At 35.5% G+C, this 20,441-nt stretch overlaps 1 protein-coding gene across 8 annotated transcripts in view; it reads left to right on the plus strand.

Annotated features, from left to right (window-relative positions):
* Window positions 1-20,441, plus strand: part of LOC140751803 (MOB kinase activator-like 2) — an 81,475-nt gene that overhangs the window by 45,295 nt on the left and 15,739 nt on the right. For 4 of the 8 annotated variants that reach the window (XM_073085851.1, XM_073085850.1, XM_073085846.1 and 1 more), the window contains one exon: window positions 6,737-6,838. The exons of the other annotated variants lie outside the window; for them this stretch is intronic. In XM_073085851.1, coding sequence (XP_072941952.1) covers window positions 6,737-6,838 — 102 coding nt within the window. The remainder of the gene's footprint in view (window positions 1-6,736; window positions 6,839-20,441) is intronic. 8 annotated transcript variants of the gene reach the window in all.

Genomic DNA, 20,441 nt, shown 5'->3' on the forward strand with positions numbered 1-20,441 from the left:
TTATTTTTTAATAAAAATAGATAACTGATTAATTAGTAAATTCTTATTTTTTGTTCTTTACAACTTTGTTTCAACGTTAATTATGATTTTCTATATCTATATCTATGTAATCACTCGGTTTTGACTCGAAGAAGTCATTCTCGCCAATTGTCAACTTTACATCTGTATTAAACGTAACTCCGCGCATACCAAGTTGAAAATCTATTATAATGGTCCTAAAAATAATCTTTACTAAGTCTAACATAAAAATATAAATTCTTGGAGAACAAAACATCAGCTTTCGAATGATTTGAAATCATAGGTCTCAAAAAATGTTAATACGCAAAATGTTTAAATTAATGAATGGCGGGAACTTAACTGCCAAATGAATATGAAAAATATGTATTTTCTTAAAATTGAGGCTTTTCCTTTAGTTTGTCATTTATCATTACTTCCCAGAATTTGATCCTTATAAGCAACACTAACAGATAATTTTGTCGATTCCCGGCTAGGGGAAAAAATGCAGTTTTAATGATGCAGTTTTAGTTTTTATCAAAATCGGCCTCGTAACTGCCTTCAGCATTTTTCGCTAATCCTTATAGTTTCGGATTTGGCCCTGAAGACCTATTTGAAAAATTCACCCTGTATACCTCCTACCTGTAATCGTATTTTGACAATGACATTACTTTGTTAACATTTTGGACACCTATTTATGAATTAAACTTTTGCACGACTCATGATGCGAAGCATCAGAGAGTGCTTTACGATCGAAAAATTTTTTTCGCTTCATTTTGGCGGCTATTTTTATTATTATAGCCTTGATAGTTCACGGAATCAAGATGTTTTGCATACTATTGTCGAGATAATTTAATGGAGATTAATTCCATACTTTTTAAAAATTGATTTACTGCAATAGAATTGGAAAAAAACACCAAAATAGGTCAAAAAATTTTCCTGTCCGTCATGTGTGAAACCTGAAAACACTGTAACTTGTGAAAAAATCCATCATTTGAGTTAATTTTTTTTTTTAAAAATTCTAATCGACGATTGTAGGTCACTGAATGCGAATGATTAATTAATTCAGTGTCGTTTAATTGCAATTAATAAAAAACGAAAACTACAAGACTGTATATCTATAGATATTATGTACATTTATTCCACCAGGGGCACTTGTGCAGTACCTTCTTCCTACTACAGCTGTTTTTTCGGCAATTAATTTTGAACGACTTAAGTTTTTTTTTTTATATTTCATAATTAAATGAGCATAGTCGTGCACTTTTGGATTTTCCAAACTTTAGTTAATTTTTGCAAATGAACAGGAGGCTCATTACAATCTCAAGGAACGTTTCCGTGCTCGCCTTGAGCAAGTGTGAAGTAATGAGCGGTGGTCGGACACCGACAGAGGCAGTCCGCGGCCCGCCGGCGGCGCCGGGCCTCCACGTGCTCTCATGAGCGTGTCCTATATGCCTCGAAGTAGCAATAAGTTACATGTGAGTTTTTATTTTGTGTTTTCGCTACTGAATCATTGTCTGAGACCACTGTAAATTGTTTGTTCTATTGTGATTTTACTTTATTTACCTACGACTGTTTGATTCCTGTTTAAGCATAATCAAAAGGTTCTGATTTTTTTTCGCAGCCAACTTAACATTTAAGACCCAAATTTATTTTAAATCTGAAAACTATTTAACCACCCTTACAAAACCAAAGATTGATTCCACGCAGTAGCTTTTCGGTATATAATTGCTTAGATTTAAGTTAACCTTAAGATTCAATGGTTTTTTAACTTCTATACACAATCCTTACTCATAAAGTGTAGCTACAGCTTACTGTCATTACCTGAAATTAAATGATTCTTATGATTATGATAAACAGTCCTTTTATAAATTTCAAACCGCCAAGAGTTTTTATGGTTTGGATGTGATATAATGTCGCTATTACTATTATAGATAAACTAACCATGGTGGGTGGAAAACAACCTTTTGATTATTGATACCTTCGGAATGTAAAAACATATTGGAAGAATTATTTAAATCTTGATTTCAAATCCGGAGACGAAAAATCAATCGGATAACGTGTTTGCCAGTAAGTAAAGAAAAAAATAACATATGAGCGTTGAATTATGCTAATGTCAGAAAGATGGGTAAGGGTGTGCTAGACTGGCTAATAAATCGTTTAATAAAATATTTATTGGTTATTAAAATATTTATTGGTTATCTTTCAAACGAAGTGACATTCCAAAAATCCTAAATAATAATATTTAGACATTCGATAAAATAGGGAAGGATATATATATATCTAGTAACACATATTAAATATATTATTATATAGTGCTTTATTACGTCAGCGAGCATATTCGTAACGTGCACTGCAAAGGTTACGTCATTGCGCATATTTGCGGTATAGTGGGTGCAGCTCTGCCGCCCTGGTATAATCCATCGACTTGTGGCAGTGCGGAAGAATATATCAAAACAACACTCCAACCCGAGATTTGTCGTTCATAGGGAAATTGTTTTCTTTTGTGTTTTTTGTACTATGAAACACATTCACAATTTCTTAATACTACATGCTACGACAGAAATATGGGGACGGACATAAAATGTTTAGGGGCATGGGACTTGCGGCGCGTTCGTGGTACAGTTGTAACGGGATCCGCGGCCCCGATACGGCTCGCGCGCCGCACCGCCGGTACCGCTGCGCCGCTGATGGCGCACTTCCACGTCCGTGCCCATGGCTTCAGACACTTCATGACGATAGTAGCAATTTAGTTTTTTGAATTGAAACTTCTTTATCGACATATATCTTATTTATTTATTTATTAGTTGTACCAACAAAGTGAACACTATGACATTGAATTGGAGACAGCTATACAGTAATAATCTTGGTAAGTGTTACCTCAGTTATAGGTACAAACTACATGCAAAACATATTAAGAAAAAATATCGAATAACAATACAATGATGATCAAAATGTTATAAATTGGTAAATTGCATTATTATATTAAAAATAACATAATTATAATGGAAAAAAAAACAAACATTAAATAATAATAATACCTAATGACAATGAATTGTTATGTTGTTATATCTTATAACAAATGATAAAAAAAATTGTCACATTTTCTGGCGTTTTGGACCATCACAGCGCCACGCGTGTTTACACAATTTCAAGAGTAACTTATAAAGAAATATTTTAATGATTACAAGTGATGTTAATAAATGGATTTATTGAAATTCATTTAAATAAATACTTTACATAGAAGTTGTATTTTAAAATTAATCATTCATTCATTTAAAATTCTAAAAAAATATGAATTTACAAATTTAAAAAATTGCGAAAGAGAGTACGAGGCCGAATGCTGATAATAATTAAAACTGCGTCATTATTTAAAAAAAACAGTGTGTATTATTCTACCATCGGTTAGTGTCGCTTGTAAGGATTACATTAATTACAAACTAAAGTAAAAGGATTTTTTTGAAAAAACAATCATAAACATACGAGGGTGCGTTTTTAAGTCCGCGGAAAGGCCGGGGTTTGAGGGGGGATAGCGGGCTCGTTAAGGGTGGTACGTGTTAAGTGACTCATAAATTGTATAAATATAAAGTTTTATCACAATTGCATCATTAGTTTTAAAACTATCGACAATTAAACAACTCAATCCGTAAGAAAATTTGAAGTATGGAGAAAATCGAGCATCGCGCCGTTGTAAAGTTCCTTACCAAGCAAGAAAAGTATGTGCAAATCATAATGGAAGAGATGTCATCGGTTTACGGGGACTCTTGCCCTGGAAAACGATGGTTTACAAGTGGAACAACCTTTTTAAGCAAGGCAGGGATTCACTTGAAGACGACCCACGATCAGGACGGTCTGTTGAGGTGACCACTCCGAAAACGATGACGAAAGTCGAAAAATTAGTACTGGAAGATGCTCGACTAAAGAAGAAACAGCTTGCAGAAATGGTTGGGGTATCGGATACAACCATTTTTAAAATTCTGCATGACCATCTTGGCATGACTAAAGTCAGCGCGCGGTGGGTGCCGAGAATGCTCACGCCGCCTCAAAAACAACAGCTCGTTGAATGTTCCGAATGAATGAATGTTCCGCGTTTTTGGACCTCTGTGGAGAAGACAAGGATATTGTACTGAATCGAATTGTTACTGGAGATTAAACTTGGGTTCACCATTATGAACCTGAGTCTAAACAAGACTCCATGCAGTGGCATAAAAAGGGTACAGCACCTCACAAAAAGTTAAGGTGTCACAATCGGGCGGAAAACTCATGGCGACAGTCTTTTGGGATTCAGAAGGAATTTTGTTAATAGATCATAACGATAAAGGTGTTTCTATAACCAGAGAATATTGCACAATAATCCTGGAGTGGTTAAAAGAAGCCATCAAAGAAAAAAGGCGAGGAATATTAACCAGAGGTGTCCTGCTGTTGCACAACAATGCGCCCGTACACAAGAGCCGTATTGCACTGGCTGCCCTGCATAAGGTGAGCTTTGATATTTTCAATCACCCACCTGTCCACCTGTCCACCCACCAATCAGACCTGGCTCCCAGCGCTTATTATGTCTTTCCAAAAATGAAAAAAAAGCTTCGTGGAAATAAATTTTCTACAGACGAAAAAGTTAAGGACGTAATTTTTCCGACAAGGACAAAACATTTTTTTATGAGGGTTTAAATAAGTTAATACAAAGATCTGAAACATGTATTCGTCTTGCAGGAGAATATGTAGCAAAAGAAAAATAATTTTGTCATTTTATTTTCCCTCCTTGTCCCTCATTCTGCGAACTTAAAAACGCACCCTCGTATGTAATTCATATTACGCTGGTAACTAAGTTCTCGCCATTTATTAATTTAAACATTTCGCATATTAACAAATTTCAAACCCATGTGGCGTTAGTACTGGCCTTTCTTCTAAATGTTAACAGCTTATTATGAACAATCTTTGAAAACACAACATTTATTTTATTAATCACACCAAAGAAGTGTTAACTTCTGACGCGGGTATGAGTACACGCATTCGTTTTGTAGTTAAAGTAGTCCACAGTCTACACAGAGAGCGGACATTAAATCTACGATTGTTTGTACTTTTTAAGTTTTATAATTAATATATAATAATAATTCCTATATACCATTTCTATATACTAATATAATAATAATTTATAATTAATATAATTTCGTTAAAAATGTATCTGCGGACTAATTTCACGAGCAGAAACTCATTAAATCAGAATTTATAATGAGGCTAAATGATCGTGTTGGTGTTTGGTCGTGATGTGGTTGTGATGGGTGGCAGTGGCACGCCGCAGCGCCGCGGCAAGCGCACCGCCGGGAGAAATTGCGGAGTCGAGCACGCACTATTCGCGCGCTAGTTGCGCGCCTTAGAAGCATTTTCATATTAATCGCATTCTTGAGAAAATGCATCGGTTGGTTTTACTTTCCCGTGATATACGTACGCACCGACTGTAAAAATTGCTGATCGGCCGGTGAAGTTCGATATTACACAATATATTATTGGGTTCACCAAAAACATCTCGACATTATTTATATTGAATCCTAAAGTATCCTATTTTCAAGATGGAACTAACCATACGCTCACAAAATTTATTATTTTAATTACAAGTATTTTTTAAGTGTGCGTGGATAACCGAATCCAAAACTATTACGAAATAAGTAAAAGGAAAAGCCAACAATTCTGATGGAACTTATGGCGCTTATTTTATTATTATTTTTTATTAAAATGAAATCGTTCATTTATTTCCGGGTACCGAATGGTTTCATTCAAGTTAATTATTGAAATAAAAGTCCCACTTAAATATGGTTAGGATCCATCGATGGGTTCTGGAGAAAATGAGGGGAACTCCTCCACCCATGTAAATATAACAGCCATACCTTCGCCGTTTATGAACTTATTTTAATGCCTTTAATTTCGTGTGTGCACAATTGCTACAAGTTGGTCCCATTTAAATATGATGGTGATCAGAGTGGGTTCTGAAGACAAAATATGTAACTCCTCAACCGATGGGTATAATTGAGTTCTAATGAAATTGCAAAACCAGTTTATCATTGACTATTTAAGGGTCTGATAATGTGGCTCGGAGTCAAAACATGTAACTCCTCAACCGATGGGAATAATTGAGTTGTGTTTAAAGATATTTGGTGTAGGTTCTAATGAAATGGCAAAGCCAGTTCATCATTGCTTCAGTTCATCAGCGCTCATATTAGACACGCTGTTTACATCGTTATCCAACGAAATATATTGAGCGCCGACTTCAGAAATATGTACTAAACCAACATTTATTTCAATTATTTTTTACTTTGTAGTGACATAGAAGTCGGTTGTATGTTTTTGTTAAAAAAAAATCCCTTATGACATTTAGTTAGTTTTTACGAAAAAGCGTGTGTGCAGTAATATTACTTATGTATGCGCACCTAAGATATTATATAACACTTTTGGTGTAATTAAAAAAATATTATTAAAATCGGTTCACTAACGGCGGAGTAATTCGAATTGATAACCACCTCCTTTGTGAAGTCGGTTAATGAGTGTCAAATATAATTCTTAGTTTCTTGATTAGTTAATATTTCGATTCGTGATATTTATTTATAAGGAAGTTTGGTCAGCCCCATTCTACATTAAGATTGATCTCTAAAATGTGACCTCTAGTCTTCATTGTAAATGATGATTATAGTCTCCCTGTAATGAACTTATTAGTGTTCTACTAATTAAATTTACGATAGCGGGTTGTTGGCAGCGCGCGCCGCCGCCGCACGTGCAGCCGCAGCGCCGGCCCAAGGTCTCTCGCGCCCCCCGCCCCCGCCCTCGCCACACCGCTCCAGGAATCGTTTAACAATCGGTAATTGTCTCAAATTGACCTCGATTTCTCATCACTTACTCAATACCTGACGACACTGAATCGTTATGTTTGCAAATATAGCTCACACACACATGTCTCTTCTTAATACAAAAGTAATATGTCCAGTTATATTCCAGAAACGCCTTCCGAAGTTATGGTATATGGACGGTATATTAATTATTATTGACGTTCATACAGATTTCTGTGAAAATCTACTTTGAATAAATATTTTGATTTTGAGTATATTTTCAAACGAAATTCTCCTCCCAATGCGCCATTGGACATCGTTTTTAAGGTTTCCTGTTCAAATTGCTAACTCGTACATTATAGTGTGAAAGTATTCCTGCATCATCAGGGTTGAGGATTCAAAATATTCTCATTTAGGCAACTTATCATATTGAAAGAACCACAATATGGCTCACTCTACTGGTTTAGAATGGAAGTAGTGATCTAATATTTTCATGTCATAATATTATCTTACATACATATGTTTATTCCCAGTTAAGCGGGCAGGTAACACATCTATAGTTTTAAATATCGCGTTGCACTCACTTTTTTGTGTTGTTTAGTGAGCATGTAACGTATCTATAATTTTAATATTTCATTTATTGAAAAATATAAAAAAATGCGTTGTTAACTGACGTACTTTAACAAGTTGTCTTACTTAATGCTATATATTGTAAAAGATATAACTTCCTGAAGGAGGATCCCACACATTTGAGCATAATTCGTAGTAGTAGAAGAAAAAGTTAAATTGAAGGCTCGGTCGATTCGCGGCGAAGACAATAGGTTGCGGCACTCGGGGCAGGTGTATGTGTGCGGTGTTCATGGTGTGCGAGAGTGAAAGTGTGCCGCACTGCCGCACTGCCGGGATGTAGAACACTACATGAAGGTTCACGGATTCTTTTTGACTTCTCAATCACATGAGAACTGGATCTATGCAGCTTACCGAGCCCAGTCCTATAGTCTTGCTCTTGGCAGTTTTTCTGCGATTCCTTTGAAAATTATCTATTTTGATTGAGCTATTTAAGAGATATATTTAATAAATGAAATTACATATTGCGTTAGGCGCATGTTCGGTTCCTATTGTTCCCACCACCCGTTATTAATATAATCGAGCTATAAGTTATTGTAAAATCCCGAACTACGGCAAATCCTAAGGTATATAAAGGATGGCGTAAAATTAATCACCCTATTTTGTTTTTGAATAACTTTTGTACTGAATAAAAAATAGTGATTTTGACTGGCCTGTAACGATGGTGAAGACACCTGACAGATATCATATTTTCTAATTGGAAAAAAAAAGAGTTATAGGTCCTGGTAAAGATTTCTATTACTCAAAGTCCCTTTTTTAATTCAGTACAAAAGTTATTCAAAAACAAAATAGGGTGATTAATTTTGCCCCACCCTATACATATAGGTATTGATAAACTTTGCACGCTTATATTTTATTAATTAAACATAAACGCTAAACATAAACGCTTTCTACACTCACAGCCCCACAATAGGATTCCCTGTGTCGTGGATGCCATGGACACACACATAGACAAATACACAAACACCCAGGCCCAGAAACAGAAATCTAAATTCATCATTTAGATATCTGTCTGGCCGGGGATCGAACCCGGGACCCTTTGCGCGTCAGACCGGTATGGTGACCGCTCCGCCACGCGGGTAGTCAATATAGTATTCCAAGTTTTGGATCCACCTTACCTATATGTTTCGTGGTCACCCTAATACAACAACGTAGAGGATGTTAATTCTATTGATTATCATCATCATCATCAATTGTTATCAATTATGTTTATGAATTGGACTCAATATACTCTAGTAGGCCCATGGATATCAAAATACTCTAATCACATATTTGTGAAAATGTTTAGAAAAAAGTTATATATGAAAAGTTGTTTCCAAATTTTGACCTATTTCAGTGTTAACTTATTTATTTTAGTTTTTAGAACAACATTTTTTATAGAATAAAATAAAGTTATTGAATTCAATTATTGTTCTTACGTTTTTTATATGACTAATACTTTGCTTGATAGATCGTGAAAACCTATTTTCAAAATGGCGCCAGAGTGACATGAATTGCTAAACCACAAATTAGCAGTTAGGTTTCCTCTTGACGTTCAAAAAATAAAATTGCGTCCTCTTACACTGGCAACCCAAATGTAACATTTTAATGGACTTATAATAGATTAATACGTGAAGCAAGAGCAGTGATAGCCTAGTGGTTAAGAAACTCGGCCTCTCGATCGAGGGGTCTGAGGTTCAAATCCCAGGCACGCCTCTGATTTTCAAAGGTATGTGCGTATTAGAAATGTATTGTCACTTGCTTAAACGGCGAAGGTAAACATCGTGAGGAAACCTACATACCTGAGAGATTTATAAAAAAAAAATATCTCAAAGGTATGTGAACTCTACCAATACTCACTAGACCAGCGCGGTGGACTATAGCCTAATCTTTCTCATTCTGAGAGGAGACCCGTGCCCAGCAGTGGGTCAGTGATGGGTTAATGATGATGATAAATCCTTGAAGCAAAAACTTTGTACCCCTTTTTACGAAAATTACGCGGACGGACGAGTATGAAACTTCCCACAGTTACAGTTTTTATAGAAAAAAAGAGAAGAAGACTAATATTTCTTTAAAATAATGCATAGAAAGTACATTAATACAATTAAAAAATCATAACACACACTACCACGCATTTAAGACAAACACATAGTGCTTGTTCACGTTGAAAGCGCGGGCGCGGTGGCGGGCGCGGTGGACGTCGCGAGTTCGTGTTCACGTTGGCCGCCAGGCGTATGCGCGACTGTGCGCGAAACAAACAACAATCCGACAAATCGTTTCGTAATCGCTACTTAAATAAATTCGGAGTTTTTTCATGAAAAATGTTTGGGAGAACAATCGTTTAATATAACAAGTAGGTACGTAAACGTGATTATTATAATTCTAGTACGTTTGTCTCATTTATAGCCTGTTATAATAGTCCTATATAAAAATCGGAGTTCTAGCCTGAACAAGACTAATAAAGTCTTCTGTATTGAAGGACGTCATAAACGTGCTATAGTTTCTAGCGACAAGATCAAAATGTTTGAATTTAACTGACGTCACGAGTAAATCGCTCCGCGTCTAGTTCGACGTGAACACGCAAAAGCGACTCATACGATTGATACAGCCGCGATACTGGCAATAGTTTGCCCGCCAGTTGGATATCACGTCATGTTTGATATTTCGTGACCGCCGCCCGCCACCGCACTCGCGAGTCAACGTGAAAAAGCACATACAATTACAATCACAAACTATGTAATTAATTTTTTTCCTATAAAATGCCATATTGACATAAAGGAAAATGATACATTGACATTATATTTTATCATGAAAAAACATTTACATCATATAAAACTTACATGGATGCAAATTAAGCGAAGGTACTTACACCTAACACATATATGCTCTTTTGTCTAATATGTTTATTTTGGTAACATTTTTTTATATAATTATGGTTGAATTTCGATCTCTGGGCGACAACTAGTAATAATAGATTTGTGAAAAGAAATCACCCAATTAAAATTTCCACCACGATAAGTATATATAAAGCCAACAATATACGTAACATAGATTGCGTTTCATTTAAAGTGATATTCGACCTACATAGACCTTTATACGGCAAATTGATCGCTAAGGCATTACGGCAAGGAGTGCGCCGGCAGTCACGCGACGGCCATCGCTCGATACCCATACCGAAATACTCTTGAGCGGTAACAGAGAGCCAGAAGTTGCGCGTCGATCAGCAAACGTAGTAGACACAATATCAAATATTTTATTCAAAATAGATTCTTGACAGAATTCATTTTGAAGGACGATAACAATCTACCAACATTTTGGCCAGTGTTTATATTTTATGGAAAGAAACTAGTTATGTCCGGGGAGTTACCTGCGAAAGGCTCGCGAGCTGCGTGTATGGATTATGCTTCAAAATTATCATTCGGTCATGAACCGCGCTAGCACTGTGCGCTAGCCAAATCACACAACATTTTTATAAATTGTAATTCATATTTTGATTTATAGTAATTTTGGTTTATAAACCATATTATTATAAAGTTACACCCGAATTCAATTAGGAACTTTGGCTTATAATAACAAGGAAGTGTCATCGGCAAACAACATACTTCAGATGACTTTTACCACGTCAGGCAAAATAAATAGAAAAAAATGATCCTAGAATGTAGTAAGGATACAAGTATTCATTGTAATGATATACTTATTTTTTGCTACTATACTTACTCATTTCTGGTTTCTTGCAGGTAAGTAAGTTGTAGCTGAAACCGAGGCCAGTTTTTTCATCATATGCCTATCTATGCCGCCATTCCTGTAAGTGTACATTTTATATCCCCCTCCACATGTACCACTAGGTTAAGAGCCATTGTATGAAACATTTTTTTAAAGATGTGTGATAAGGAGTTTCTTTCGCCGCCTCTTCTCCATAACGAAACACCCTGTGAAGTGGTGGTTGTTTTGACTTTCAAAAAGTGTTCTGTAAAGAACGTATTTTGAATTTTAAAAAAATGATTTGATTTGATATATACGTAAAATATGAAGATGAACTCCTTTTTTGTATCCTAAAACAGTTACGTAGAAAGTGGCAGTAGCACCATAATAAAGAAAGAATAGTAGGTTAGCTAAGGCCTCTCGGCGAGATAATTACCTACTATTGCAGTGATGCATAGGGTTTTCACTTGTCCACTTTTATTTTTAGTTAAATACTTACTGACCCGGTAGTTTTTTTTATAATTTAAATATATTTCATATTTACGCACCTTTTAAACCTTCCCTGGACTTCTACAATTATTCTAAACTAAAATTAGCCAAATCGGTCCAGCCATTGTAGAGTTTTAGCGAGAGTAACGAACACCCATTGGTTTTATATATGTTTATAGATTATTTTAGTATTATGACAGCACCTAGGGTTTAAATACCGTAATATAATGAAATTTTGTATCAATTCATAAATGGGTTGTGAATAAAATACGTCTTAAATATAAAATACATATTTCAATAATTATAAATTGGGCACAGAAAAATAATCTTCGATTCCTGAAAGTGTGGAACGCTTTATGGTTCGCGGTTAAAGTAAATTAGATTCTCATCTTTATATACAATTTACGCAAAAAAAAATACGGAAACATGGGCAGGGCATTAAAAATAAATTAAGCTTAAATAGCTTTTTTTTTCAAATACTGAGTGAGCATTATTTTAGTAGTATCGCAATATACCTATCTTAACACCTTGTTTAACGTGTACTTTTATTTACTGTCGTGTAACACATTGTATACATTATTTTTAGTAAAACTATAACTTATTAATTATAACTAATATAGTTGATTTAAAATTCCATGTCATGCATTTAACGTACAAATATTTTATTTGTCAATAGAAATATTTACCATAAATTATTTCGACAGTCCGCCTTATCTCGATAAATCTAAACGGCCTTATTACAAAGTTTATTAGAGCAAGAGTAACTTTAGAACTCGTCATAATCAAAATTTATCAAAATTTATAATTACTACATTCGTCTTACGTATTCGTAGTAGGGACGAAGTAGATTACTCCGAGTCTAATCTTAGAATAAAAGTTACTTCGTGTCACTGCATAGTTTAACGATTGAGTAAGCGTAGATGAATGATAATTGACATGACATGACATTTTTCATGGTGATATTTTTAATTTGCGTTGACTTTGATGAAAACACCTTTTGTGGACTTCTTCTCATGTTTTACATTTGATTTTTTTTCAGTTTGTATCCAGGGCCTTATTCTCTATTATTTCCCCATGCTTTTTTAACACAGAATGAAATAATTGCTGAAAGAATAAAACTAATTTCTACATAAAGACCACGTCATTAACAAATAAGGTCTACGCAGTAACTATCGATACGATTACCGTTTCTTCTTCATGCCAGTAAATTGAGGGAGTTTGTTTATGGTTAATTTTATTTCGTTAAGCTAAGCAACAAAAATAAATTTTTATAGATCTAAATGTGGCATATACCTACATTGTACAATGCTTTTACGAGACAGCTGAGTATAATATTTTTCGAGTTAAATGCTCGAATAGTACGAGTAAATGAATAAAGTGAAGGAAATCGGTGCGCCATCGCTTTACCTTTTTAGGTTTCCGTACCCAAAATGTATATTAAAAATATTGTGTACATTTGGTGGTACGGAAGCCTCTATGTGCGAGTTCGACTCGTACTTGGTGAATTATTCTGCATAATTACAGCAGTGCTAAGTGTTGCGTTTCGGTGTTTCGGTTTGAAGGGAATTAACTTTGTCCTCAGGCGTACCAACGCATCTGTGTCCGACCTCAATTAGGACTCTATATTAACTTTGTCTCAGATAATGTGTAGTACATTGCAGTTAATGTGTTTAACTGTGTGCGGCCTGGTTTGGATTGTTCCACAAATAATGTGTGGTTTGGATTGTGCACGGTCACGAAACGAACTACACGCTGGCTCGACTTGAAGAGCATGCATTGGGGTATTTTGTTCATTAATTTTTAGTCGTTTTATAGTCGTGTGCAATCGACACATGCTGTCAATGGTAAGCTGTACGCAGTTGATATGCATTGAGGGCTCAGACGCACCATATATTTACAGTTGATATGTTGAAGTGTGTGCGGTCGGGTTTGGGCTACACGCACAGAACTGCACTGCGGCCTCGGTAGCACGCATTAGACTTCAGTTATGTGTGTACGCCTGGTTTCGATCGCGAACTGCATGCAGTTGATATGCAGTTACTCTAAAGTCTAAAAAATAGACATGGATGGATTAATTTCAGATATGATTTTTTCATCTTTTCTTTATTTCATCGTGATGAACATTTATGAAAATGAATTTATTCCCATAAAACATTTTCATTTTGGTCTACAACGTCTTTGTCTACGACAACCAGGGGGATAAGTAACATACTACTTCCATCTGGATGTCTACTTTTCCACAAAGCTTCAAATTCAAATTCAAATTCAAATCTCATTTATTCAAAATTGATTCATATAGAATACTTTTTGAAAGTCAACAAACTACCACCGCTTCGGAAGGTATTTCGCTATGGAGAAGAAGCGGCGCAAGAAACTCCATACGTGTGCATATTTGCATCTTTTAAAGAGTAAATAATATACAATTTTACATAGTGGTACATATAATTAATTTTTGATGTTGGAGCTGGAGTTGTCATACCATACGGATTTATCATTTAAGTACTGATTTACATTATAATAAGCTTTTTTACATAAAGTTAATTTTATAGTAGATTTAAACCTTTTCTCGGATAGATCGATAATGTCTTTTGGTATTTTATTGTAGAAACGAATACAGTTCCCCATAAAAGAATTACACACTTTGCTTAATCTAAATTGAGGTATGGCCAATTTATCTTTATTTCTAGTATTATGACTGTGCCTATTATAATTTTTTTCCAAAGAAGAATAATTTTTGCGAGCATATAAGATATTTTCATAAATATATTGACTAGGCACTGTCAAAATATTTATAGATTTAAACAGTTCTCGTAAGGACTCACGGGGGCGAAGACTATAAATGGCTCTAATTGCACGTTTTTGAAGTATAAAAATGACATCTATGCTAGCAGCGTTACCCCACAGCAGAATACCGTAAGACATAATGCTATGAAAATAACTAAAGTAAACAAGCCTAGCGGTTGGTATATCGGTAAGATGTCTTATCTTCTTTACCGCATAGGCTGCCGAACTAAGTCTACTACATAACTTTGCTATCTGAGGGCTCCATTGTAGTTTAGAATCTAAATTTATCCCTAAGAAAACTGTTTCATCTACAAATTCTAAGTGATCATTGTTAAGGGTAACATTCATCGTCAGCTTTTTAACATTAGGCAGAGCAAATCGGACACATTTAGTCTTTTTATTATTTAATACAAGATTGTTTGCGCTAAACCAGTTGTGAATTATGTCAAGTGCTTTATTGACAGCGCTCACGTCGTTAGATTGTCTTTTAACTTTAAATATTAAGGAAGTATCGTCAGCAAACAACACAACCTTTGATATGTCCTGCATTACATACGGTAGATCATTAATGTATACCAAAAACAAGAATGGCCCCAAAATAGAGCCTTGTGGGACGCCTTCTTTAACACCAGAACCTAACGATTTGTGTCCCTTAACCTGAACTCGTTGTACTCTATTATCTAGATAAGACCTAAGCAGTTTTAGAGACGTACCGCGTATACCATAATATTCCAACTTTAACAAGAGAGTTTTATGTTCTACACAATCAAATGCCTTAGAAAGATCACAGAATACACCTATAGTATCCTGCGCATCTTCCCAAGCGTCAAAAATGTTTCGCATTAATTCAACACCCGCATCAACGGTTGATCTACCTTTGGTGAAGCCGAACTGTTTATTATGGAATAAATTATAAAAATTAAAGTGCACTAATAATTGATTAAGTATTAGTTTTTCAAATATTTTACTAAAAACAGGCAAAACAGAAATTGGTCTATAATTACTAGGATCTTTGTTGTCACCAGACTTAAATAGAGGAATGACCTTACTTTGTTTCATTAGATCAGGAAAGCAACCATGATCTACGCATAAATTAAAAATTTTGGCTAAGTAAGGAGCTATAGTCTCAATAATAAAACTACAAATTTTTATAGACATTCCCCATAAATCCTCAGTAGTTTTAAACCAGAAGTTAACCACAGCAGGATTGAACTGCACAGAACTGCATGAAGTTGAACCAGCGGACTTAATTCGTTCGGTTCGATTTATAATATTGATTGCACAATTGCAGTCCGGCCGAATGGGTGTAATTCCGTACTTATTTTGAAGTCTGTTGTTACAATGTTTTCTATTTCTTATTTGTAGAAAATTAATTTAAAGATTTGTTAACGTTACCAAAAATCGTAATCTAGTATGCAGTGTTGTTTGTTTACTATTATTATTGTATCCATAATTATGCAAAATATGCATTGATCGTTTTGGATGTTGCCAAGCGGGCGTCACCCAGCCGCCACTGCAGGGCGGCGGCGAGCAGCGCGATGACGTCACACCGCCCACCGGCAACAGGTGCCCCCCGACCTCGCAGTCGGTTATGTCGCCGACACTACCCCGCCGTCCCCCCGTCCGCCTTCAACCCCGCCCCTCGTCAAAATGTCATATTTGTAATTGTGCTCTAAGTACCTACTTCAGAAAATCTGGTCTTGTGTCAGATATATGACTTAATTATTGTGGACTTCGCGATGTAACTGGTCACCCTTGCACGTGTTACAACACTAATTCAATTATTACGTATTACAGTAGTACAAAAAGAAATATGGTTAAATGCATGGCACCATAATTGTGCACGATACGTGTGGCAGCTAACCAACCGACCTTCGGACGGTTGCACTCGCTCTAATGAAATGCCAGCCGCCTTTCTATGAAGTGTACGCTGTTCTGAAATGTAAATTTCATATAAAAACTATATATATATTACAAAATTATTATGCATGTTTATACTGAATGAATAAATGCAAACTATAAAGAAGAAGTTGGCCAAAATAAGAAGTGAATGGAAATGAATATATAAAGCTAAATGTACTGTCTTAAAGCCGGTGGTAACCGGGATTAATTTTTGGTAACTGTTTTATATTTACGTAACCCTTAGATTTATATTTATTTCAATGTTATAACGTAAATGGCGTCGATGCTGGTGAAAGTGCAGATTTAGCATCGGCTTGACGCAAGCGGTGCGCCATTGCGCGTTGCGCAGCGCTGGAACTCAGCCGCGCGCGCCGACTCCTACCTTGCACAACTGGGCTGCTCGAAATTATAAGTATATCTTAGAGATTCCAAATAAAATATGTTTCTATTTTGTTGTCGTCAGGACGTTATCATGGTCTTAATAATGGAAATGAAATAATAAGCCTGTAAGGCCGTACCGGGTCTGTGCAGTCACTGTGTCTGTCTCTTATATTTCCAGCATTTCTTATGAAATCTGCCGCAATCCGTAGCCGTATTGAATTTTCTGTGTTCTAAATAGATTGAAGGCCACTGCGGCGCCACGTCCCCCGTCGCCACCGCGTGCGCTGCTCAGTCGCTCACAGCGCACAAGTGCTTTCAAACATCACCGTTTAAACGTAATAAGTTTGTGATATCGTCTATATTCATATTGAAGATTTAAAATAGTGGTATGTTAATAATATCGAAAATGTCATCGCTTTCCTATCAAGAAGTCGATAAAATAATAAAATAAATATAATAAAAATGTAAGACCTACAAATTTCAAAGATTATTAATTTTAGAGACCACTTTTCGATCCTGGTATTACAAGTTATTTTTGACATCACAGATTGAGCTGCTTACTTTACTTTGCTAAGCAAAAACTGATTAGAACTATAGCCTTCAGGACTATTCAAAGTCCTCTACAGAGGACGACGCTTGCCCGTGGGTCACACTAAGGATTTTTTGGAAAATAATCCTAGCTCTAGTTTTTATTCATTTTTGAAGATTATACAATCTACTGTGGTTCGACTGCGGCAGCACTACCGCCACACCTATTCCTGCTTAATATATTTATAATACAGAATATATTTATAATATAGTAAGTGGCTACTGCATCCTATAAACATCTGTAATCAACCCCAGATGGGATTAGATATTCCTCGGAATAGTCAGAAGTCAGTCAGTAGTAGCCACTTTTCATCAGGTGGACTATATGTTCGTCTGATATCCCAATATTATTAAAAATCCTTTTAATAAATTCATTACATTTTATATCCTAAACTGTTTCATAACTATTGAAACAAATAAACATGACAGTGGGCTGTGGTGGCACTCAAGAAAAAAATAATTCATTTAAACATATCTAATGAATTTCAGTGGATCGAGCGACGACGTCAATAAAGGAGAATCGAACGTGAACGGTTATGCCTATAAAGTAACATGCTAACCGCTTAGTCAACAAATAAACTGCGTTTTATGATTATTCGTCTTTATATGTAAAGTAGCTGGATTTGAGGTCTGTCTCGATGTCTACGGCGCGTATGTTAAGTTTGTTCGCAAACGAGTCCACCCTATTCACTGGGTCGGACGACTGTTATGCGATTTTCTAATAGAGTCTTATTTGTCATGTGCGCGTAACCTAAATGGTAGTAATGAGTTCCGTGTGGAAAGTGTGGCGCTGACGCGGCACTCGCCGGCTGCTCCGCGGTTGCCGCCGCCCGCCGTCAGCCGCGCCCTTGCAGGGATCACACCCCTATTACATCATATATATCGTGCTCATTTAAGATCGAATTCTTTATTTATTCCTTCCGACTGCTTTATACAGATTTTTTAGGTTACTCTTTTTATGTAGCAAATATAAGAACAACCAGACCTCCAATATTTAAGAAAAAGTTTGGAAAATCCAAAAGTGCACGACTCATAATGCTCATTTAATTATGAAATATAAAAAAAAAAAAACTTAAGTCGTTCAAAATTAATTGCCGAAAAAACAGCTGTAGTAGGAAGAAGGTACTGCACAAGCGCCCCTGGTGGAATAAATGTACATAGTATCTATAGATATACAGTCTTGTAGTTTTCGTTTTTTATTAATTGCAATTAAACGACACTGAATTAATTAATCATTCGCATTCAGTGACCTACAATCGTCGGTTAGAATTTAAAAAAAAAAATTAACTCAATTGATGAATTTTTTCACAAGTTACAATGTTTTCAGGTTTCACACATGACGGACAGGAAAATTTTTTGACCTATTTTGGTGTTTTTTTCCAATTCTATTGCAGTAAATCAATTTTTAAAAAGTATGGAATTAATCTCCATTAAATTATCTCGACAATAGTATGCAAAATATCTTGATTCCGTGAACTATCAAGGCTATAATAATAAAAATAAAAATAGCCGCCAAAATGAAGCGAAAAAAATTTTTCGATCGTAAAGCACTCTCTGATGCTTCGCATCATGAGTCGTGCAAAAAATGATAGCTAAAAACGATAGAAAGGTTAATAATTTCACGGACTATTCATGTAGTCTGCTAAAAATCATTATTACTGATTCTAACTCGTTCGTTTGTTTAAGCTTTACGCAAGAGCTGCAGGATCTATTTAATGAAACTTGTTTGATTAAAATTTGTTTAGACACTTATGATAACAACATTGCTCGTTGTTTGACAATTCGAGTAGTCCATTGAAAAGAAACATTTAGGTTTGCAAAGTCAGAAGATGTAGTTTTATTTCTTGGATCTCAAGTGTAGAGCCAAATGCAAGTTTGTGTGGTCACAACTCTGAACCATGACTCATGAATAATGACCCTGACCTAGTTGTTAGCGGGAAGCTAGTGAAGCTACCGAAACCTAAACTATTTCCGAAGCGCATGGCACTATGGCGTGCCGCAGCGCGGAGTCGCTCGCGGACTCGCTAGTCGCCGCCTTAACCAAACTAATGCTGGTATTGCATGTTTTCACTGTACTTCATATGAAACATTTTATATTATATTTTTCGTTTTATATTATATTTATTGTACTTTTTCATATCAAATCAAATCAAATCAGTTTATTTGTGAATAAGGTAATTGTTAGTTGTTACACATTTTTGTTACATAGTCGCTTATTCTGCCACTAAGTGGCTTACAAATATACATGTCATCTAAAAACTATTATTATAATTTTAATTCTAACAATTATGACATTCAATATGACTTGATAACAAATTGGATTACTTATTTTTATCGCTCAAAAAGGATTTTAAACTATAGTAGCATTTATTAGTTACATATGTTTTTAGTTTATTTTTAAACGCATGGATATCCTTGCAATTTCGAATATTATCTGGTATATTATTATATATATTTGGTGCTCTTCCGTAAAAGCTTTGGCTGAATAAGTGTGTACGAACAGGCAATAATGTGAGTTTATCTTTGTGACGCGGTCCTGAACGGAATTGGAACTCTTTAGGGTTACTTTTTACGAAAACTGCACATTCAAGTGCTGCACATACAAGTGGACCTAGATGACGAAATCCAAAGCTAAATGGATTAATCATTTATTACTTCGACCTGGATGTATGTATGTAGGAGGGCAGATTGAAAACTTCGCGGACTAGCCAAGAAAAACAAAAAAAAATTGCAATCTTCTATGCCGGTTTAAAAAAATATTCTTCGAGCCCTTAAAAATAGTGGTTTACTACGGATTCGAACTCTTCATTTTATTATTTTTTTGTCCACCTAGATGTTTTTTTTTTAAATTTAGAAATAGGTGGAAGTCCGAAGATGCCATATCGGAAGAATAAGCCGGGTGAGGCAGCAATTCAAACCCACAATCATGAATTTTAGCCATTGATTCAAAAGATGTGTAAACGCGCGCATTATCCTCATGAAACAACACTTTCTTTCGGAGTAATCCTGGACGTTTCTTTTTAATATCTTCCCGTCATCGAGGCAAAAGAGTACCGAAGGATGTAGACTTTATTGTTTTACCTCTCGCAAGATATTCCGCCATGATCACACCCTTAGAGTCCCAAAAACTAATGCCATCTTACAAGCCGACAAAATTCTCTTGGCTCTAACAATTCTGCAACC

This window comes from Epargyreus clarus, unplaced genomic scaffold, assembly GCF_041222505.1.
Source record: "Epargyreus clarus isolate Ecla_fem2 unplaced genomic scaffold, WU_Ecla_fem_2.2 ptg000023l, whole genome shotgun sequence".
NCBI classification, from domain to species: Eukaryota; Metazoa; Arthropoda; class Insecta; order Lepidoptera; family Hesperiidae; genus Epargyreus; species Epargyreus clarus.